At 39.8% G+C, this 20,131-nt stretch overlaps 1 protein-coding gene across 1 annotated transcript in view; it reads right to left on the bottom strand.

Moving 5' to 3' along the window:
- Positions 1-2,060: 2,060 nt before the first annotated feature.
- The window catches only part of DMBX1 (diencephalon/mesencephalon homeobox 1), a 40,024-nt gene continuing 21,953 nt past the window's right edge, over positions 2,061-20,131 (bottom strand). The window contains exons 2-5 of the mRNA XM_020807512.3: positions 14,223-14,389; positions 11,987-12,165; positions 10,761-11,115; positions 2,061-9,428 (exon numbers count right to left, since the gene is read on the bottom strand). Coding sequence (XP_020663171.3) covers positions 9,028-9,428; positions 10,761-11,115; positions 11,987-12,165; positions 14,223-14,376 — 1,089 coding nt within the window. The 5' untranslated portion in view covers positions 14,377-14,389 and the 3' untranslated portion in view covers positions 2,061-9,027. The remainder of the gene's footprint in view (positions 9,429-10,760; positions 11,116-11,986; positions 12,166-14,222; positions 14,390-20,131) is intronic.

Consider the following 20,131-nt stretch of genomic DNA (forward strand, 5'->3'; position numbering starts at 1 on the left):
AGCAAAAGCTTAATGGATCTGATGGTGCAAAAAAAGAGTGAAAAATGATGCATCAGGCCTGGCAGTTAAAAATAAATTTGCAGCAAAAACCGACTAAGAATTTCTTAGAAAGAATGAAACATTTTATCAAGTTGGTGGAACCATTCTAAATTGCACCAAGAACTTACCCATCAGACAGAAACATCAGTAGTAAATGTGTTTTTCTGGGTCTGGTGCATTTCTATGTTTATATAGCTTTACATATCAAGTTAGTCAGGAAAAATTGAATAAAAGCATCTCAGGTCTGGAAATGAGAGAAGCTTATGAAAAGTAGATTTAATACAGCACCGAGTATGTTTTTTTTGACATTTATGGCACATTTCATAATGTTGCCAAGGACAGCCAATTACACAGTTTCTGGCGTAATCTCAAGAGAAATGTACACTGAAAAGTATTAATGCTTATTTTTTCCCCATACCCTACCTACTATATACATTTTTTTCTTCAGATCATCTTTATTTATATAAAATTATATGTACCTGCTGTTGATTTTAAGCTACGTCCAATTCCTCATAGCATCTCCCCCACCCCATTTCTGTCTTGTAGGATTAGTTTTGATTTTGGTAGACATTTTGGTAGCTTTTCACAATGGCAAGAGCCAAAGATAACATGATACACTGTGCCAAAACAAATGGATGCTTTCCTGTTATGTTCAGCTGATGCTATAAAAAAGACTTTAAGGTTACAGTCCTGTACCACTTACCTGGGAGTCAGCTTCATTGAATTCACTTGGAGTGAACTTTGAGAAGACATCTTAGGATTACATTGTTAGGTATGAGGTTGGATCCATGTGTGGATGTAACCAGAATCCACTGGTGAAGAATGGGGTGAGTTGTAAATGTTGCAATTTCCCCCTGTAACACCTGTCCAGCTGCTCCTTCCCAAAATATTTGTAGGCTCTTTCAGCCCTTCTAGAGCACCTTTTCATGAGACACTGGTAGCATCTAGGGAGAGAAAGTGGAATCAACAGAAATCTAATTTCTGGGTCTGTTTTCTAGGACCAGCAAGACTCCGCTGACTCTGGACACAATATTTTATGACACTTCTTCCCAATGAGCATGGTCCCATGGGCTGTGTGGTCTAGCGTTCCAACTGGATATTTCCTGAGTACATGGTAGCTGTTCTGGAGGGAGATCAGACAAAATCAGAGGAATTCCTTTAGATGAACTTGCATTTAAACTTGAAAATACTGAACTTTTTCAGAGCAACCTTCTCAAAGGAATTTTTAAAAAAATAATTTAAAAAAGTATGACTAACTCAAATGTTTCTCTAAACTGCAAGTTGTTTTTAAAAAGAAAAAGAGAGAGAGAATAGACAGTTTAAAACATTATTCACAAACTCAAGAGCCAAACAAGATTTAACACACATGGACTTAATATTTTTAGTCCTTGTACAAAAAAAAATATATAAACTATCAAACACAGGCAGTGATGTTGTATAATCCCAGTAATGATTGTGTTCAAGGTAAAGATGTTAACCCTCCTCACTCTATGCCCTGTTCCTGCCTGATCTGGCTCTGTCAGAAATTGCTATTGATTGAAAGATTGATTTAAATCTATGCAAGAGCTAGTGATGTGAATAATGTTGCATCTAGTTTGGCCATGAATTGGGAGATTCCTTTTTTCTTGTTTAGATGAGAAGATGTCCTCCAGCTGTGTCCTGAGCACAAGACAACTTTTTCATTCTTTAGTCAAAACAAGGAGCAACTCATTCCACTGAAGGACAAAAAACATGCCCTAATGAACAACACACAGACCATTTTGCCTCACATTTTTATTATCCGAATATGAAAACAGGCAATTTTACATAAAGTAAGATGGACACTATTTGGGTACATGGCATCATGCTGCAGCCTGCTTTAAATGAGTACAATTGTGTTTCTTTTTAAACTATCAGAATAAATAAATATTATACATTTTGCATTGCCAGTTAGTGAATCATACAGCACAAAACTGTTACGTTACAGGGTGTGTGGTTTTTGGGTTTTTTTTTTTTTTACAGAAAATTATACAGCATATAACTTTGATGTTTTCCCTCTTCAAAACTCTTTGTTCCTTATCCAAATATGGTTGACATGCATGTTTGTGGTTAAGAGCTCTGCTAGTCAAATAGGGTTATCAACATGAAATGACTTCACTCAGAGTCTAAAAAATTATTAAAGTCCCAAGAGCTATCTAAATTCTTCACTCCTCCTCTTTGTTGCTAGTAAGGTATCAAAAGACAATGTGTTGCCAGGTGCACTGTTGATGGAATACCGTATACAGTATCCCAGTTGAATTACAACAGCCCCTTAGAAGTGATTTTACTCTTGCTTTTCATGGCCCAAATAACAGAAAGCTTGTCACTAATCCCAGGCTGTCTGGTCTGGCTCTACCATTAGTCAGCATGACCCAACTGCTTCAGGGGGCATATTCATGGTACTACGAAAGTGCAGGAAATGTTTAGTCATTTTTCTTTCTGGGCTTCTTTAAAAAAGTGTAAGAGAAGAACGGCTCGTGAGATAGTCTGTCTCATATACCAAAATGTCTTGGCTAGTTTTAGATACTATGCACCTTGATCAGCAATAATTGCCATTTCCTGCTTTGCCTCTGGCAGCAATATGCCTTGAACTTCACTTTTACTGTCGTTATGTTATCTGCATTGAGAACAAATATTTGTAGCTCTACTCTTTTTACTGCAGTTCCAAGCAAATCCCACTGTGTTCAAGAGGGCGTAATGTCTTTTTGGGATTACAGCCTAAATATTCTACTACTTCCAGTCTACCAGCCAATTTAGAAATTCATGAACTGGTTTCCCCCTTCAGAGTCTGAAGTACATGTGTATAACATATGTATATGTCTCCATTTCCACTATATGTATAGTGAAAGGGTGTGTCTCAACACATCAGGACATCCCTTCAAAAATGTGTTGATTGCTAAGAGGGTTTTTGTTTTGTTTTGTTTGCTCCTGCATAAGAGTGTAAAGACCAACACTTTTGTCTGTCAGTAGCAGCGAAATACAGGGGTATTTACACAAAGCCCACTTCTGCAAATTTTTCAAATGGAAAATGTAAAAAATGCACAAAACCACTTGTAGTCTTGCCCAGCAGAAAGAAAATATTTAATTTTCTCTTGCAAGAAAGATTTTCATCCCAAGTGGCAACTTTATAAATAAGCTTGCATCACAAATCTGTACCCAACTAATTTAGTCTATGCATGGTTAGTTTCCACAACAAATGCATCTTTAATAGCCATGTCAAAATATCTACACATCTGCATGTTTCACAAAGCGCTCCCTCAAATGTCTTCTTACTCAGGATGCTTTGAATAGGGTTTTGCCTTTCTGAAGACAAGATATTTTATTTTTTAGCCACAGCACTGTATAAAAGTGTGTGTTTGTGTTTTGTGCCATTAAATCAGAACTGATTTAAGGAGTGGTTTTACAAGTTCCTCTCTCCCAGTTTCTGTGGCCATGGAGGGATTCAAACCCTGTTCTCCAGAGTCGTAATCTGTCACTCTGTTCACTACACCACACTGGGAATCTGTATAAATATAACAGAAGTTCATTTTAGTTTTTATAGATTCTATCTTCTGTCAGGAGGGCACTAAAAATTTTTTTGCCCTCATCCTGACCTTGGCACATTTTCTTAGAAAGAAGGCCTAATCCTCATACAAAGAAGGCGATACAGTTGCATATTCATTGTATCACTTTAGACTGCACAGCAGGGTTGATATGACAGAATGATCTTCTGCATTTTCTTTGCGAAAAAATTAGCAGCCCAAGGGAAAAGATATATACGTAGACTTTGCTCCAATATCTGGCTTTCTGTGATATAGAGAGGCATTTTGAATAGTACAGGGCTTGGGAACCTTGAGGTGGGATGTGGCCCACAGTCTCACCACTTTTCCTACTCCTACATGATTTAATTCCAATGGAAATGTTCCCCACCACCACCACCCAGTCTAACTGCGACATGGGAAGCAACGGGGAACCATTACAGCATGGAAAGTGGGGTCATTCAGCACACCTCCTCACATACTAGACTCATCCCCCTACACACACATAGCAGTACCAATTAGGCTTGAGTAAAGCCTTCCCTTGGAGCTAGTGCAATTGGTGTGTGTGTGTGTGTGTGTGTGTGTGTGTGTGTGTGAGAGAGAGAGAGAGAGCATGTGTGCACATATGTGCATGTATATTAATGTATAAATGGACATTTATGTATATGAAGAATTGATGTGTACATTAGCATATGGGAGGGATTCCGCTTCTGGGCCCTACCTGTTTTTGCTAGATGCCCTCCTACCTCCAAAACACACCTTCTAGAAAGTTAGCCACAAAAGACTGTGGCCTTCAGGCTGTTACGGTAAAGCTTTCAATCATGAGAGCTCTTATGCATATAGTCTGAAGGAGCATGTTGTCCAACAGCAGATTTATATTGCTACAACCTGGTTTTAGTAAGATGCATGCCTTAGAGAAAGTAATTTTAGAGCTATTGTCTTGAGATGAATAGAAGGGGATATACTCTACTGAGGTCTCCATCTGCTCCTCAGTTGAGCTCAGCTTCAATCCAGGATGACATCTATGCATCATCCAAAAAAAGGACAGAAAAAACTGGCACTGCGTAAAATTGTATAAGCTGTACCTGCTTCCAGTTACTAACGCAGCAGTTCCTTGTACATTTTACGTTGTATATACAAAGGATGTAACATATAACCAGGTAAGACATGCTGGAAAATCAGTATGGTGGATATGATGATAATTGTTACTCCTGTTCACTTTATTCATAATTATCTCTGTCTCTAGTGGCTTAAGTCTCCACATGCCTTAATTTCATGGGAAACCCTTCCTTTAGAATTGAGGACTTTAATTCTCTCCCTCTCTTAAAATCAAAATAATACAGAAATGATTTGATAAGTTTATATATAATTCTATTAAGCCATAGACTTTTTTTCAGTTTGGAAATTTCTTTCCTAACCAAGTTTCTGGCCATTTTTGATTCCATGAAAAGTTTTGTAGCAAAAGAATTTTTGTCTGCTTTGGTCAAAAAGATCTCAACAATAGGAGAGGATAAAACACTAATAATTATAAGATAGAAAAACAATGTATATTCTTGAGACCCAGCATTATTTGCTTCCAAGCTTTAAATTTGGAAGATGGGGAATTACTGATGCAGTATTTCCAATTTGCATTTTTCTTAAGAAGTATTATAGTACTTATTTTGAAGATACATGTATGTATTGCACAAAATATAATGCCGATAATGGACATTTTGCACAAAATACAAGAAGTGTGTTTATATATCACAAAGCCAGTTATGGATTAGACCAACCATAAGGTTTTCAGAAGATACTTTGAGACACTTAGGTAAAAACACAGGTGTGATGGGGCTCATACTTGGTGAGACACTGAGTTTGCTTTAGAATAATCAGGTTAATTTATGCAGAATTGTAGGCAAAAGAATTTCAAGGTGCAAGAGTACAGAACAATACTAACAAGAAAATAAGCATATAAATAAACCCACAGGTACATTTATTTCTTGGTTAATCAGGTGTAGTGGTTGATCCTTTTCACAAAAAAATTGGTATAGTTGTTTCAGTATGACCATTGGTATGTCTGACATGGTGGCGCTGCGGCTTAAACCGCAGAAGCCTCTGTGCTGTAAGGTCTGTAGATCTGCAGCTGTAAGATCAAATCCACGTGACGGAGTGAGCAACTGTCGCTTGTCCCAGCTCCCGCCAACCTAGCAGTTTGAAAGCATGTAAAAATGCAAGTAGATAAATAGATACCACTACGGTGGAAAGGTAACGGCGTTCCGTGTCTAAGTCGCACTGGCCATGTGACCACGGAAGATTGTCGTCGGACAAACGCTGGCTCTATAGCTTGGAAACAGGGATGAGCACCGCCCCTTAGAGTCGAACACGACTGGACAAATTGTCAAGGGGAACCTTTACCTTTATGTCTGAATTAGCACATATGTGGGCAGAGGGACAAGAATATTTGAATATACTCACATGGTTATTAAGATTCCTTATTTTCAAAACCACTTAGTAGAAGCAGTATGATACAGAGAAATTTACTTTAGATTATGACCACCCTCAAAAAAACCAAAAGAGAAACAGAATCATCCTTATTTCATTTTCAAGGTGATGAGCTGTGCTCTCAGTATATAGACATACAAAACCATTTGAAAAGAAGGAGCTAGGTGATGGGTGACATTTGAACATTTCAAGGTAAATAATACATCATCCTGCTATTAGGAAAAAGTTAATAGAAAAGGATAAGTTGAAAGACTTCAATTTTTCTTATCTTTTTCCAGCTCTAAACTCTAGTAAAACACCAAGCCATGACCTAAGTGATGCTAATTTTTTCAAAAGGTGACCCAAAATACAAAATTATACAGTTAAATGAGTTGTAAAATTGCACCTTTTGATAAAATAGTTTTAATGTTGTCCAAATTATTCTAGGGTTTGCTACATTAATGTCAGTTGAACCAAATCTTACTCAGAGTTGGCATGTCTAAAGTAGAGTGCAATTTGAGACATATACACTCTGGTAGTCACATTCCCATAATTATAAAAATTAGGCTGTAATTCTACATTTATTTGCCTTTGAGTAAGCCCCACTGAACTGAACTGAATGTGATGAACATGAATTGAGTTCTGCAATTCACAGCTTGCTGCTGAACCCCTTATGAAATATATTTCTAGAACAGTTTGAAATTAGTTTTAAATAATTATTTTTGAAAAAGGTGTCCAGCTCCATTTTAAATGAAGAATGACGGCTGAAATGAACTCTGAGGAACTGCCATGTCTCTAAAGAGAGGCATGTCTTCTCAAATAAGGAGCATCTATTAAACCTGACTTTGCAAAAGACAAATTGTTTTACAAGACATTAAGTATCTACAAGCACTTCCGTCTTGCCTATATGCAGAGTGGATACGTCTGTGAGGTCTTGTGTCCCATAAGTTATGGTGATGGCAATAGTTCAGCCTACAGCCATGTCGGCTCAGCTTATTATGCTGAGCTGGAATCCAAGCACTACATACACTGTTGCATAACTGGACTTCTCCTTGCCCTATGGAACTGTTCCCATCCTCTCTGTCTTCCTTTTCCTTCCCGCAACCCCTCGATATATCCACTGAGGCCTGTCATGAGGTTCCCAGATCTGAAACAACTGACATGGGAGAGATAAGACTGGAGAGGGGAAGGGAAATCAACTGGCAAATGCCATTCTTTTAGTTGATGGACATAAGAGAATGTTGCACAGTGAGATAAATTCATATTAGGGAAAAAATCCAGTCCTTCTAAATTAGCCTCATAACATTACAGGTTACAATGAATACTCCAATCCATTTTGGGATTGTTCTTATCCAACTTCAGAGTCTGGTAATAGTAAGCATATAATTTTGTGTGGTTTCTTCAAAACCAGACCAAAACAAAATAATGATGCAACCTTTTGCATACACGTACCTCTCACTTCAGTTTTGCAGAGGTGACCAAATAAATTCTCTTCTGTTCTGCAGTTGTAAGACATCTGCATATTAAAATGAATTTGGAATGCTGAATTCTGCCTTGGTTGCTGCTGCTGAATAGCTATTTGAATCTACGACTCTGTTCATGAGGAGACCTGGTACCAAGCGTGTCAGCCGTCTCATCATGAAGGAGGAGACTGTAATTGATTCATTGGGCCAATTTTGGTGGATGACAAGATTCATCAAAGGAAAGGGCAAGATCATTTAGAAATAAATTAAACAGCAAAGGAGAGAGTAGTAGGAGACTGTGAAGAAATATATTCTTGACACTATTGGGTATTAAGAAAAGGGATCCACTTTGTTACTGAACTTACAATTACCATTGTATTTTTATTGCTAGGGAGGAGGAGAGGTACTTCTGGAACTTTATATCATAGGTATCAAACTAACATGAATACAGTGCATTTTAAAATTCAGGGCCGGGGGAGTGCCACTTTCCTGTTGCACCTAAAAGTGGCAAAAGGTCCTGGACTTGTCCTCAGATGCTTTACACAACTGTCACACAGCTCAGTGGTTTAAGTATCTGCCTGCAGGGCCTGAGGTTGGGAGTTTGATTCCCCAGTATTCCTCCTTGATAGAAGCTGGATGTGATGATCCATATGGTCCTTTCCAGCTCTGCAGTTCTAAGATGATGATGATGATGAAAAACTTTAGAAATAGCAAAGTCTACCCTTCGGCAGATTGGAATGAAATGTGAATTTAAAAACTGCAAGAGAGATTTCTAAGGAAGACATTCTAATACCTTCTCACTCATTCTATTTGAAGTGTGTTGGGAGATCAATATTACTCTACTGGAAGTGCTTAAACAGGAACAGAACCTTAAATGATCACACAACATATGGTGCTTATGGAGAACTGAAGTGGAAGACAGCACCGATCTTCTCCTTCTTTTGCAAAATAGCTTTCTCTTAAATTGTACTTGGAACACTGACCATATGAAATAAAAACATTTTCATTACCTTTTTCTTTCTTTGATTACAGTGTTGGTTCTACTGATTCTATAATGGCAAAAGAAAAGGGAAAGGAGGTGCTTCACAGTTCTGCATAAGGCAACACTGACATTAACACACAGGCGAGGGAACATTTCCAAGATCATATAAACTATATACAGTATGAAGCAGGGATTCCCCACTCCCTCAGAGAAACAAAGCCATCAAGACATTTATCATAGTATTATCTAAAGAATCTTTCCAATATTACATATTTGACTCACAGTTCTGAAGACAAATTCACATTTAAAACATCTTCCCTTTCTCCAGGGTTTTATTCTTTATTTATTTATTTATTTTAATGGGCCAGCAAAAGCAGGCCAGAGCAATGCCTGACGTGGAAACCAGAACCACAATAAAACCGAGTGCATGTCAAAGACCAACCCAAGCTGTGGCAAAGATGTGTGGCGGTTCCTTTAAGTCATCTGTTGTTCGGGCTCTTTGAATGGTGTTGGGTGTTCCCCCTGCCTTTTCTTTCCAGCCTGGTGTTCAGTTTGGTAATGTGTCCAACCCCAGAGAGGCGGCGTGTTGCTTTGCTCGCAGCCGTAGGTTCTCGATACTGGTTGTTTTACTGTTCAGGCTCGGGAGAGAAGAGGATGCTTGCAGGATAGGAGAGGACCACACCTGCTGGGCATGGGAAAGGGACTGGTAATAGGACTGGCAGTGCAGCGAACTCAGGGGGGCCATGTTGACATTCATGCCCAAATACGGCATGGCAGAAGGTGTCCCCATTTCAAAAGATGAGTAATGGACCAAGTTATTGGTGGCGGCCATGTGCTGGCGGAACTGCTCTTGCAGGCGGAAGAGGCTGAGGGGTGAGGATGAGTAGGAGTGAGTCTGAGACAGACTGCTGCTGGAAGATGGTGTGGCCGTAGCATTGATGGGGGAATCTGCATTTGTAAACATAGCAAAGTCAAGTCAGTTTTCTTTCTTTCTTTTAACCCACTAACTGTAGCAGGATGCAAATTCAAAATGAGATTTGAACTGCATTTGAAGTACCAAAAGTTAATTCAATTCGCAACCTTCATGTCCAGGTTATGCTAAACGCAGGCAGCTTTTGGTACATCACGCAAGGGAATGTGGAAATACAGAAAGGTGTAAGGGGGACGCACCAATGGTTTACTTCTCCTTATGGATTGTTATTTCTCACACATCTGTGTAAATCCCAATCAAGTGTTAGATACATGCAAGGATGCCTAGGCCAATGAAGGACAGCCACATTTCCCTACACATTATAGGGGGAGATCATGGGGAGGGGATACAGGGGAAGGGAGAGTATTCTTATCTCTGGGATTTGGACTTTTAAAATTTTGGGTAGAATTAAATAACCAGAAATCACCCAATAGTTGCTTATGAGCCCTGATCCTACTAGTAAAACAAAAACAAACACAAAACAACAACAAAAACACACCCTTATTTAAATCACGTTTAGTATGTTTGAACTGAGTTTAAATCCTGGTGATTACACAATGTATTTGCAAGCATTAATTAATTTGACAGGGTACTGTATTTTTTTTTCTGTGCAGCAGCAAGTTTCCTGGCCCTCTGCCAGAGGTCCATTTATTTTATGGTGGGTGTGGAATCGAATCATTGAAATCAATTTCACATGTGTGAATGATCCTCCCACTGATTGGCTCTCACAGCCATTCATCCCCTGTTGTGAGGGTGTTCGTTTAATTTTTTTTAAAAAAATGTCTGGTACAGCACTGCACTGGGTGGCAACAATTAAAAATGAAACAAAAACAAAAACAGAGCTTTGCCCCAGTCAGCGGATGGGTGGCCTGTTCGCTGTGTTGTGCAATGTCAGGAAACCAAGAGAAGTGACAGGGTCGAATCCCCCAACTGGGAGGAAGCTCCCTCCAAAATCCCTGATCAAGGCAAAGCTCTATTAAAATAACTCAACAACACCAGGGGATAAAGGGCTGTGAGAGCCACCAGTGGGGTCACACAAATGTTCCAAGGTAGGATCCGCATGCCTAGCCAGCCACATTTTGTGGGTTTGTGGGAACGCTTGGGCTTGTTTTTGTGTTTTGTCCATTGGAGAGAGAGAAAAAAATTGTTTGATCTCAATGAGAGTTTATTTGGACGCAGTTCAGATTATGCTGAGGGGCCACTATTTCTCTCTACTCCTCCTTGGATTCCTTTAGATCAGAACTTTTACCGTGGAGCCCCGAGGCCCCTCCCCCAGCCCGAAGAGCATGTCGGTGTCCTTCCTCACTCACCTGCTTTTGGGCTCGCCCTCTTGCTGTTCAAAGGCTTGTTTTCAGCTCCAGGGCTCTTCTCTGCTTTGCTCTCTTCCAGGGAGATCTTGAATTCCTCTTCTCTGTCTGTCTGGTCCTCAGCAGCGGATTCACTTGCTGACTGCTCAGACATAGTCAGACTGAGCTCTGTGTTTACCTCGCTCGGCAAGTGCAAAGATTTCTCTGCCTCTGGAGTTGGAGTCTGTGCTTCCAAGACGGGGGTATCGGGTTTGCCCTCGCTGTGGTTAGCTTCGGAGTCCTTCTGTTTCTGGAGCTGCTCCTTTTGCAGGCTGCGCTGCTTCTTTCGAAACTTAGCTCTTCGGTTTTTAAACCAAACCTTCATGGGGGGGAGGGGTTGGGGAGAATCATGGAACAATACCATAGATTAGGATTTTCTTTTTAAAAAGGTATTTTAGAATTAAAACTAAAATTTCAACATTGTTAGGCACTTTAATAACTAATACATCTTGTTCAGAAACTGCCACCAATGAACTCCTCGGTTTCAGATAAGGATTCTGTGAAAAACACAGAACTGTTAAGAGCTAAAAACCATTTCGAAACAAATTAATGCAGATGTCACTTTGATGGTTGAACTGGATGTCAAGGGAAAGTTTATTCTCTCCAATTCGTTCCCCCCCCCTTACCCACAAAGAATCTACAGATAGATGCACACTTCAGGAATCAGAGTTGCAAGTTAAGCCTGTGTTTAACTTCCACGATGAATTCAAAAGTAAAGTGTGTGAAGTGCAAGCTACATGTGAGGAAAAAACATACTATGACAGATAGACATTTTTCACCACTTGAGGGAGCACCTTTTCTAAAGATGTGCTAACTCTATCATCTAGCATCATCATCAAAGAGTATGAAGGGCCTGAGGGTCATTACATGTTCACTTTTTGCAAGCAATATCTGCATTTGGAAAGTGATCGTGAAGTCAAGATACAGAATAATCCCCAAAACTTTACTGCATATTACGGGAGTATGAGTGCACAAAAGATTAACACAATACTGTTAAAGTTTCAAGAATATAAAGGTAGAGGGTTCAAAGGTTGGATGGATGTTATTTTTTACAAATATCATTATTGGACATAGTTTGAAACACCTTTTCTTTTTTCTTTTTTTGCTGAGGACAAAAAAATATTTGAATATTTACTGCATCTTTCTTCAGCCCCAGAATATTAACATAAGAAGTACTCCAGCTCAATTACCTGTACTCTGGCTTCTGGCAAATTAGTACACATTGCCAGTCTCTCCCTCATCACCACATCTGGATAGTGAGTCTTCTGGAAAGTTTTCTCTAAGGCTTCCAGTTGTTGGGCTGTGAAAGCTGTCCGGCTTCTTCTCTGTTTGCGGTGCTGGGAGCCATAACGGGCCTCCAAGATGATGTCTTGAAACGTACAGCCGTTGGAAGACAAAAGAAGTGGCCAATTTAATTAGGGTAATTTGTGTGCATCAGGCAAAGAAGGTCAGCTGAGGCTGCTAAAAACCCTAGACAAATCCTAAATGGGAAGGCTTTTAATACAGGGACTAGATTAGCTTTAGAAGAAGCCCCTCCATCTGGGTTGAGGTAAGAAAACACTGTGGTAAGTCATGAGCTATAACTCTGGCACTGAGAATCTATAGAAAACAGAGATAATAATTTTTCAGGCAGTAGAGATGAAGGGCATATAGAGAACTTTCAGATTTTTAGTAAATGGGATTACTTTGCTGTGTATTTTTTAAAACCTCAGAGTTTTAAAAACATGACATTAGTTTTTTCTGTTAACAAATAAATGGTGGACAGAAACCCATTCTTTTACCCTGCTCATTGTGCCCTTTGAAACTTAGGTGTTGAAATAGGCATTTAAAGGAAGGAAAACACCCAAGATATACTGAGGGCCCAATCCTTTCATTCAGAGATGAGCAAAGTGTGGTTGTAGAGGCATTTGAAAGCCAACAAGGCTGTTTGGTGGCCCCTCTCCCAGACTCCCACAGTTCCTTTTCTAGGCCTTTCTGGAAGCCTTCATGAAGTGTGCGTTATCTTCTAAATAGGTGCCAACTTCCCTCACCATTTAACACCAAGCAGGCCAGCTGAGGACTCTAACTCTCAGAGAGGCCTGGAGAGAGAGGAAAAAAAGAGAAACCAGGCTTTCTCGGCAGTTGCTCCTCGACTGTGGAATGAATTGCCTCCTGCAATTCACCCAGCTCCCTCGCTGTTGATTTTTAAAGAAATCTTTGAAAACCTTGTTATTTAGTCAGGCATTTCGAAATATCACACGGATGGAGCCCACTGAACCTTTTTAGTCTACCATGATTTAATTCCACTATTTTAATTGTCTGTTCATATTAATTGTATTTCAAAGTACTTTAATTGTATTTTTTATTTTTATTTTACTATTATTATTTTTAGATTGGTTGTATTCTGTATTTTAGGGGCCGTGGTGTCGCTGCGAATTAAACTGCATTAGCCTCTGTGCTGCAAGGTCAGAAGACCAGCAGTTGTAAGACTGAATCCATGCGATGGAGTGAGCTCCTGTCACTTGTCCCAGCTCCTGCCAACCTAGCAGTTCAAAAGCATGTAAAAATGTAAGTAGATAAATAGGTACCACCTTAGTGGGAAGGTAACAGCATTCCGTGTCTAGTCGTGCCAGCCACATGACCACAGAAACTGTCTTCAGACAATGCTGGTTCTATGGCTCGGAAACGGGGATGAGCACTACGCCCTAGAGTCGGTCACGACTGGACTAAATGGCAAGGGGAACCTTTACCTATTCTGTATTTTATCCGTGTTTATTGTATGTTTCTTGCTGTAAGCCGCCCAGAGTGGTTTATGGCCAGATGGGCAGTATAAAAATGAAACAAACAAAACTTTTTTTTCAAAGCGGGAAGTGGATATCCAGTTTTGTTCTGTTTTGAGTTGGGCATTTTCAACTATCAAGAGGACACCTTGGAGGAGAAAACTGGGTTCCATACTCGCTAAAGTTACCCACTCCTGCAGTGTGCAATACCTAGGAGAAAGCCCCATAGAACTACACACCCACACCCACACACACTCAAAAACAAACAAACAAAAAATAAAAAAACAGAACCCCAGGAAAATAGGGCTCCTTCCAGATCTGCAGTTAGTTCTAAGATTATTATTATTATTAACAAGCCCATAAACATATACCCTGCTTTCCAAAAATCAAAATAAAATTGTTTTCCATTTTTAAGTATGTGCTTTTAATGACCAGACTAAAAGATATTGTAAGAGGAAAAGACATGCAAGGTTTCTTTAAAAGGGGACTAGATCCAGAGTAACCAAAGGAGAGAGGAAGACTGGAGTTGGTTTTCCCACCCATTCCTTTCCTTGCCAAGTGCTAACACGCAGGTCTATTGACAATGTATTTCCCATTTCAGCAACATCCAGACTGCAGTACTGTACATACGTCCAGTGCAAGCACAGGATCTATAAGTTGTTCTTACCAGCCAATCTCTCTGCCAGAGTGAGGGCATGCACGGATGGCCTGTAGTCTGGAGCATGCTGAGCTTGCTGTGCTGCCTGTTGGTGCAGGTTGTACATGGCGCTCAGCGAATTCATAGCATGAAGAGAATAACCGTTCACTCCATAATGCTGCATGGTGGCATAAGACCTGCAGCAAAGGAGAGATGAGGAGAAGGCTGTGAAGAGTTTTGAAGCAGAATTAAAACTTCAGTATGAAACAAACAAAAATGTGTTGAAGACAGGAATGCTTGCCTCACATGGAATTCAGTCAGATGCCATTTGTACTTGTTTGAGTTTGCAGGATGTGCACTTAATTTTAAATCACTGTTCTACATCAGGATGCAGTTACACTATGAAAATGAATAGGAAGATGGATTGTGGTTTTTGAAGATGGTTTAAAGTCATGTGGTAGTCACATGGTTTTTGGGTCAGTATGTGCATCCTCTTGGGAAAACTTGTGATCCATTTTTAAACTGTGTTATATATTGGTTGCGGTGGCTACTCGGGCTTTAGATTCATTACATGTGAGGCTTTGTCTTAAACATATCTGCTCTTTCAATAGCTGCCTCTCACAGCTACAAACCGCTGTAGTGATGTCATTTTGAAATACTTTATTTTTTATTTCTTGGAATCTGACATAGCACTAGGTCAACTTAACAGACAGAAAATAATTAAAACAGATTGGACTGAAAACTTTGCTTGCAGCCTGATGCATGTTCATGACAGATGTGCATGACAGAAAACACACAGGCACAGACACACAGACACAGACATACACCCAGAGGGAGCAACGGATTCAGCAGCCAGGATGGAGGGAGGGAAGATACTTGACAAGGTCAGCAGCTTCTAGGCTTGTGAAGCAGGGAGCAATATCCCCTCTCAAACCTTTTTCTCTCTGCTGGCTCTTTGCACATCAAACTGCAAGGTTTTCCTGCAGCCCCGAAAACGTTGATCCTACAATTACTTGACAAACCCCACAGAATTGATTTACATCAGCACAGGCATCTACACTTACCAAAATGATTAAAAAGAAATCACAAGCAATCTAAAATAAATGACCCTTTTGTAGCCAAGTAAAATACCTCACTTTCCAACTAAAATCAGCTTCCCAGAAGAAAGAAAATCCATGTTTCCCTGTTTGTCGTGCAGTTGGAATGTCTAAAAGCGATTTTCAGCATGCTAAATCCAATTAAAAACAAGGTTTTTTTCCACATGTAGTCAAACCCTCAGATAAACTTGGGTCAACTTAACAAAGGGGTGAGTTGCTTTGGTGAGTCGGGGAGGGTAGTTTTCTGCCTCAGGGAGCTTTCAGTATCTACCCAGACCACCAAGAACACTGTCCCCAACCAAACTATGAAACTTTAAGTGCTTGGATGTTTTTATAAAAATTGGCTGGGGATTTTGGTGTTAAATGGTAGAAACCTGCCCTGCAGCCTACAACTATCCCCAAAATTTTACTGCACTATTTTTTAAAGTAATTTTATGACTTGTGGTTTCAACAAATGAACAAACAGAATAAAGCAGTACACAACTGGTCTGTTGCTGTGGTCTGCCAACAAATGTTGAAGCTCATCAGTGGACTACTGGCCGAGAAAGTTGACTTTCATGAGAAGCTTTGACCAGGAAGGAGGATGGTATATTTCATTCCCAGCTATCACTTCTAACCAGAAGAGAATCCATATCTTTTACCCTTCAAAATTTTATTATTCTTTCGATCTTCATTTTCACATTTTTAAAATTCCCATCATTTTGGGACTTACTACATTGGGCGAAAGAGGCCATCTTCTGCCATTCAGCAGGCACTCCTCCTGCCACGTTAGCCTTCAGATATTTCTCCTGCTATTTAACGATTAAAATGCAATACATCCCATATAAACACACAATGTGAGAACCTTGTTGTGAGTGAGGAACTGCACTGCTCTTTGCCCTTTCATTTTTGCTTTGATTCCCTCTGCAGATTTAAAGCATCAAACTCTTATTCCCTGCCTTGTATTTTTATAGCTAGCACATTTTTACTGTGAGTGCCGTGGTGGTGTGCAGGGAAAGTTATAAAATGAATGAAAACTCCGATTAGAAGCATTTGCAACAGAGATGGTTACAGACCACTGTCCAAAGAGGGAGGGAGGAAGCTCTAAAGTTTATGGAAGTACAAAAATTTTTTAGAGAAAAATGCAAAGAGGGAGGAACCCAAACTGCTCATTGAGCACCCTCAGTTTGCATGGAGTAGAGTCTGTTGGACCATCCCAAGAGCATTTGAACTTTAGCTCAGAATTCAGATTTTAGCCTGCACTTTACAGGAGTTATCCAAGGTGCTGAACCTGCTTCTATCACCATTGCCCTGCTACCTAACTACCTCATTCTGCTTATAGCTGGGGTTTCCCTCATAGTCAAGGAAGTGTAGCAGAAAAACAGAAAGTCAGCAGGGAGAGAGAATGGAACAGAATGTCCTGAATACAGTATTAACACTCCTCATTATAGTATTTGGTTGTATGCCCTGTATGTCTGAAATAAGATAATATGTATGTATTGAGACAGCAATTCTACATTCTCTAATTACTAATATATAACAAGAAATTATCAACTCTATATATACCACTGCAGTTCCCAAAACACCATATTTTTGTGTGCTCAGATAAAGAAGTTGGAAATGTTTCTCCATTGAAAGAAAGGTGGCATCTATGAGGAAAATAGTGTAATAGTTTCTGGGGGCATGGTGACCTACAAATTGATCTTTTGTATTCAGATACATCATGGCTGAGAAGGAAAGATGAAGACTACTCACATTCACCTCCAATGGTAATGAATATGAAATGAAGTGATGAGTAGAGATGAACATGAACTGTAAAAATGGTGGTTCTTGGTTCATGGCTACCCATGAACCACAAACCATAACTACTTTTTAATGACAAACCCCACAGAAATGATTTATACCAGCAGAGGCACCTACATTTACTAAAATGATTTAAAATAAATTACAAGCAATCTAAAATAATAGACCCTTTTGCAGCCAAGTAAAATACGTCACTACTGCCCCCATCACCTACCTTAGTTCTGCCACCACCTATTACTACTACTACTACATCACTGCAAATGAACAAGGTGGTGCTGGGTCATCCATTTGCAGCCCCACAGCTTGCCCACTGCCCCCATCACCTCCTTAACTGGTCTTATTGCCTCTTGCTTCTCTACCACAACTGCTGACATTTTGAGCGACAGGCTGAGCTTCCCTTCCAAAAGCCAGGCCCGCAGTCTCTGCACATGCCCCACCCATCAGCTGATAGGCGGGGTTGGGGTCCTATGCATAGACTGCAGGCCCAGCTCCTGGAAGGAAAGCCAGACCTGCTGTGTCTCAAGATGGTGGTGAAGGCAGAGGACAAAGAGGGGGAGGCAACAGGACCTGGTAGGGAGCTGACGAGGGCAACAGGAAAGGGGTGAAGGTAGGGGAAAAACCAGAAAGTTCATGAAATTGCCAAAAACAAACAAACAAAAAAAAAAAAACACAAACACCTCATGTTCCTGGGTGGTTCAGTATCATTGGTTGTGATTAAACCAATCCAACCTGAATCAATGAAACATCAGTTTTTAACAGATCCCCTGGTTTGTTTGTTTTTAAGTCATGTCCATCTCTAGAGATGAAGCTTCTTCAAGACATGATAGCCTCTTTAATGGATACCAGCAAAAATAAACAACAAATGCCAGCTTCAATCAAATCTTAATTTTGAGAATGATGATCTGGGTCCAAGATTGGCTTATCCAGTGATTTTTTTAAAAAAAATACATAGTTCTGGGACAGTAGTGATGGCTATTGTCGTTGCAAAAGTTGTATCATGCTGGCTGGTGTAAGAGATGACCAGTAACAATACAAAAAGTAGTAGTGTAAATTCCTCTGGAATCTGAAATCCTGAATAAACAACGCCATTTCTCCTCGTGCCACCAAAGGTACTTCTCACAAATACCACTGCAACTCTCTCTGGCATGTTTGCACAAGCTGCTATAATAAAGGAAATCTTATTAGAACATAGGGATCCCTCCTGTGACAACTCATGTTAGTCTCTGTGCTATGAAAAAGGCACTATGATGCCAGAAAATATCAAGTATGACATTCTTACCAGGAACTCCTCTACTGTTTATACATCTGTTATTCTAGCTGTAAGGATTTTTAAAAAAATTGCCCCAAATCAACGGAACTGCCATGAGCACTCCCATGGCCCCACAATATGCAAACATATTCATGGCTGACCAAGATCAACACTTTCTTAACTGTTGCACCCCAAACCACTCCTCTATTTGAGGTACATTGATTACATTTTTTTTCTCATCTGGACCCAAGGAAAGGAATCTCTAAAGAAATTCCACTGGGATTTCAATAACTTTCATCCAAACATCAACCTCAGCCTGGGCAATCTACACAAGAGATGCATTTTCTAGACACCACCATAAAACTATAAAATGGATATCTTAGTACCACACTGCACAAAAAAACCCACTGATCAATATACCTACTTGCATGCTTCCATATTGAACACACACACACACACACACACACACACACACACACACACACACACCTGTTGTTTACAGTCAAGCCTTCAGATAAAATCACATCTGCTCAGATTCACAAGATAGAGACTTAGGACTCAAGGATCTACAAAATGCATTCCTCAGAGTACAATAGCCCCCCCCCCAATATGACTAAGGAACAAATTAACAGAGCAAGATGAATACTCAGAAGTAACCTACTGCAAGACAAACCCAGAAGAGAAAATGGCCGAACTAGTTTTCACTTTTGGTCCACAACTGAGATCACTATCACACATCTTAGGTTATCTCCAGCCCATCCTTGACAAAAATACTTCACTCTCGCAAGCCCTTGGTAGCAGTCCTATACTTGCTTATTGACTACCCTCCCACTCTCAAGCAACTACTGACATACAACACTGACAGAGAGATGGGCCCTAAAATCGGCTACAAACCAAGATGCCAGCTCTGCCCCCACATTTATTCTGGCAACACCATTTCAGGATGCAACAATGTCAAACACATCAGAGGTACTTTTAACTATTCCTCTGTCAATATTATCTATACCATCTTTTGCCAGCAATGCTCCTTTGAACTCTACATAGGACAAACAGGACAATCTCTGGGCAAAAGAATAAATTGACACATTGGACACCGGGAATGGCAACACAGAGAAACCTGTTTCGAATCATTTTAATTTACTTGGACACTCAGCACAAGATCTGAAAGTTGCCATGCTGGAGAAGAAAGATTACAGGACAAGAATCCAGAGTCATTTGAGATAAAATATATACATGTGTTTAAAACCCATCTCAGTGGACTCAGTATAAGCCAAGGTTTCTTTGGGCATTATCAAATGTAAAACAGGGCAATTATTGTGTAATTCCTAGCCATACTTCCTCCTAAATAACCAATGCAACCATACAGGCCCCCATTGGAGATTAAAAATACTCATTACCTTGTTGTTCCTGCTTTGTTATCTATAGCCCATCATTGTCATTGTTTAGAGAACAATGCTTCCAGTGAGGAGAATTGGGTATCGATAGGGGTCTTAAAGGTCACTGCCAGCTGTGAAATACTGTACTATCAACTGCTTATACCTAGGAAACAGTCTCCATGTATACATGTTTAAATATTTGCCATGTAGTCCCACTTTTATGTCGGAGGAAGTGGACTTGTCCATGAAAGCTCACATTAAAATATAGCCATTACACTTCAATGTGCCACAATGCTTTTATTTTGTTCATTATTTATTATCTTGTTTATTTTTTAATTTTATTTGTATTGTTTTGGCCTGATATGTTAGTGCAGACTAACACAGGCATCTTGTCTAAAATTACAGTTAGAAAAGCATGTAGGCTAAGAGAATCAT

The sequence above is a fragment of the Pogona vitticeps genome, chromosome 4 (genome assembly GCF_051106095.1).
Source record: "Pogona vitticeps strain Pit_001003342236 chromosome 4, PviZW2.1, whole genome shotgun sequence".
NCBI classification, from domain to species: Eukaryota; Metazoa; Chordata; class Lepidosauria; order Squamata; family Agamidae; genus Pogona; species Pogona vitticeps.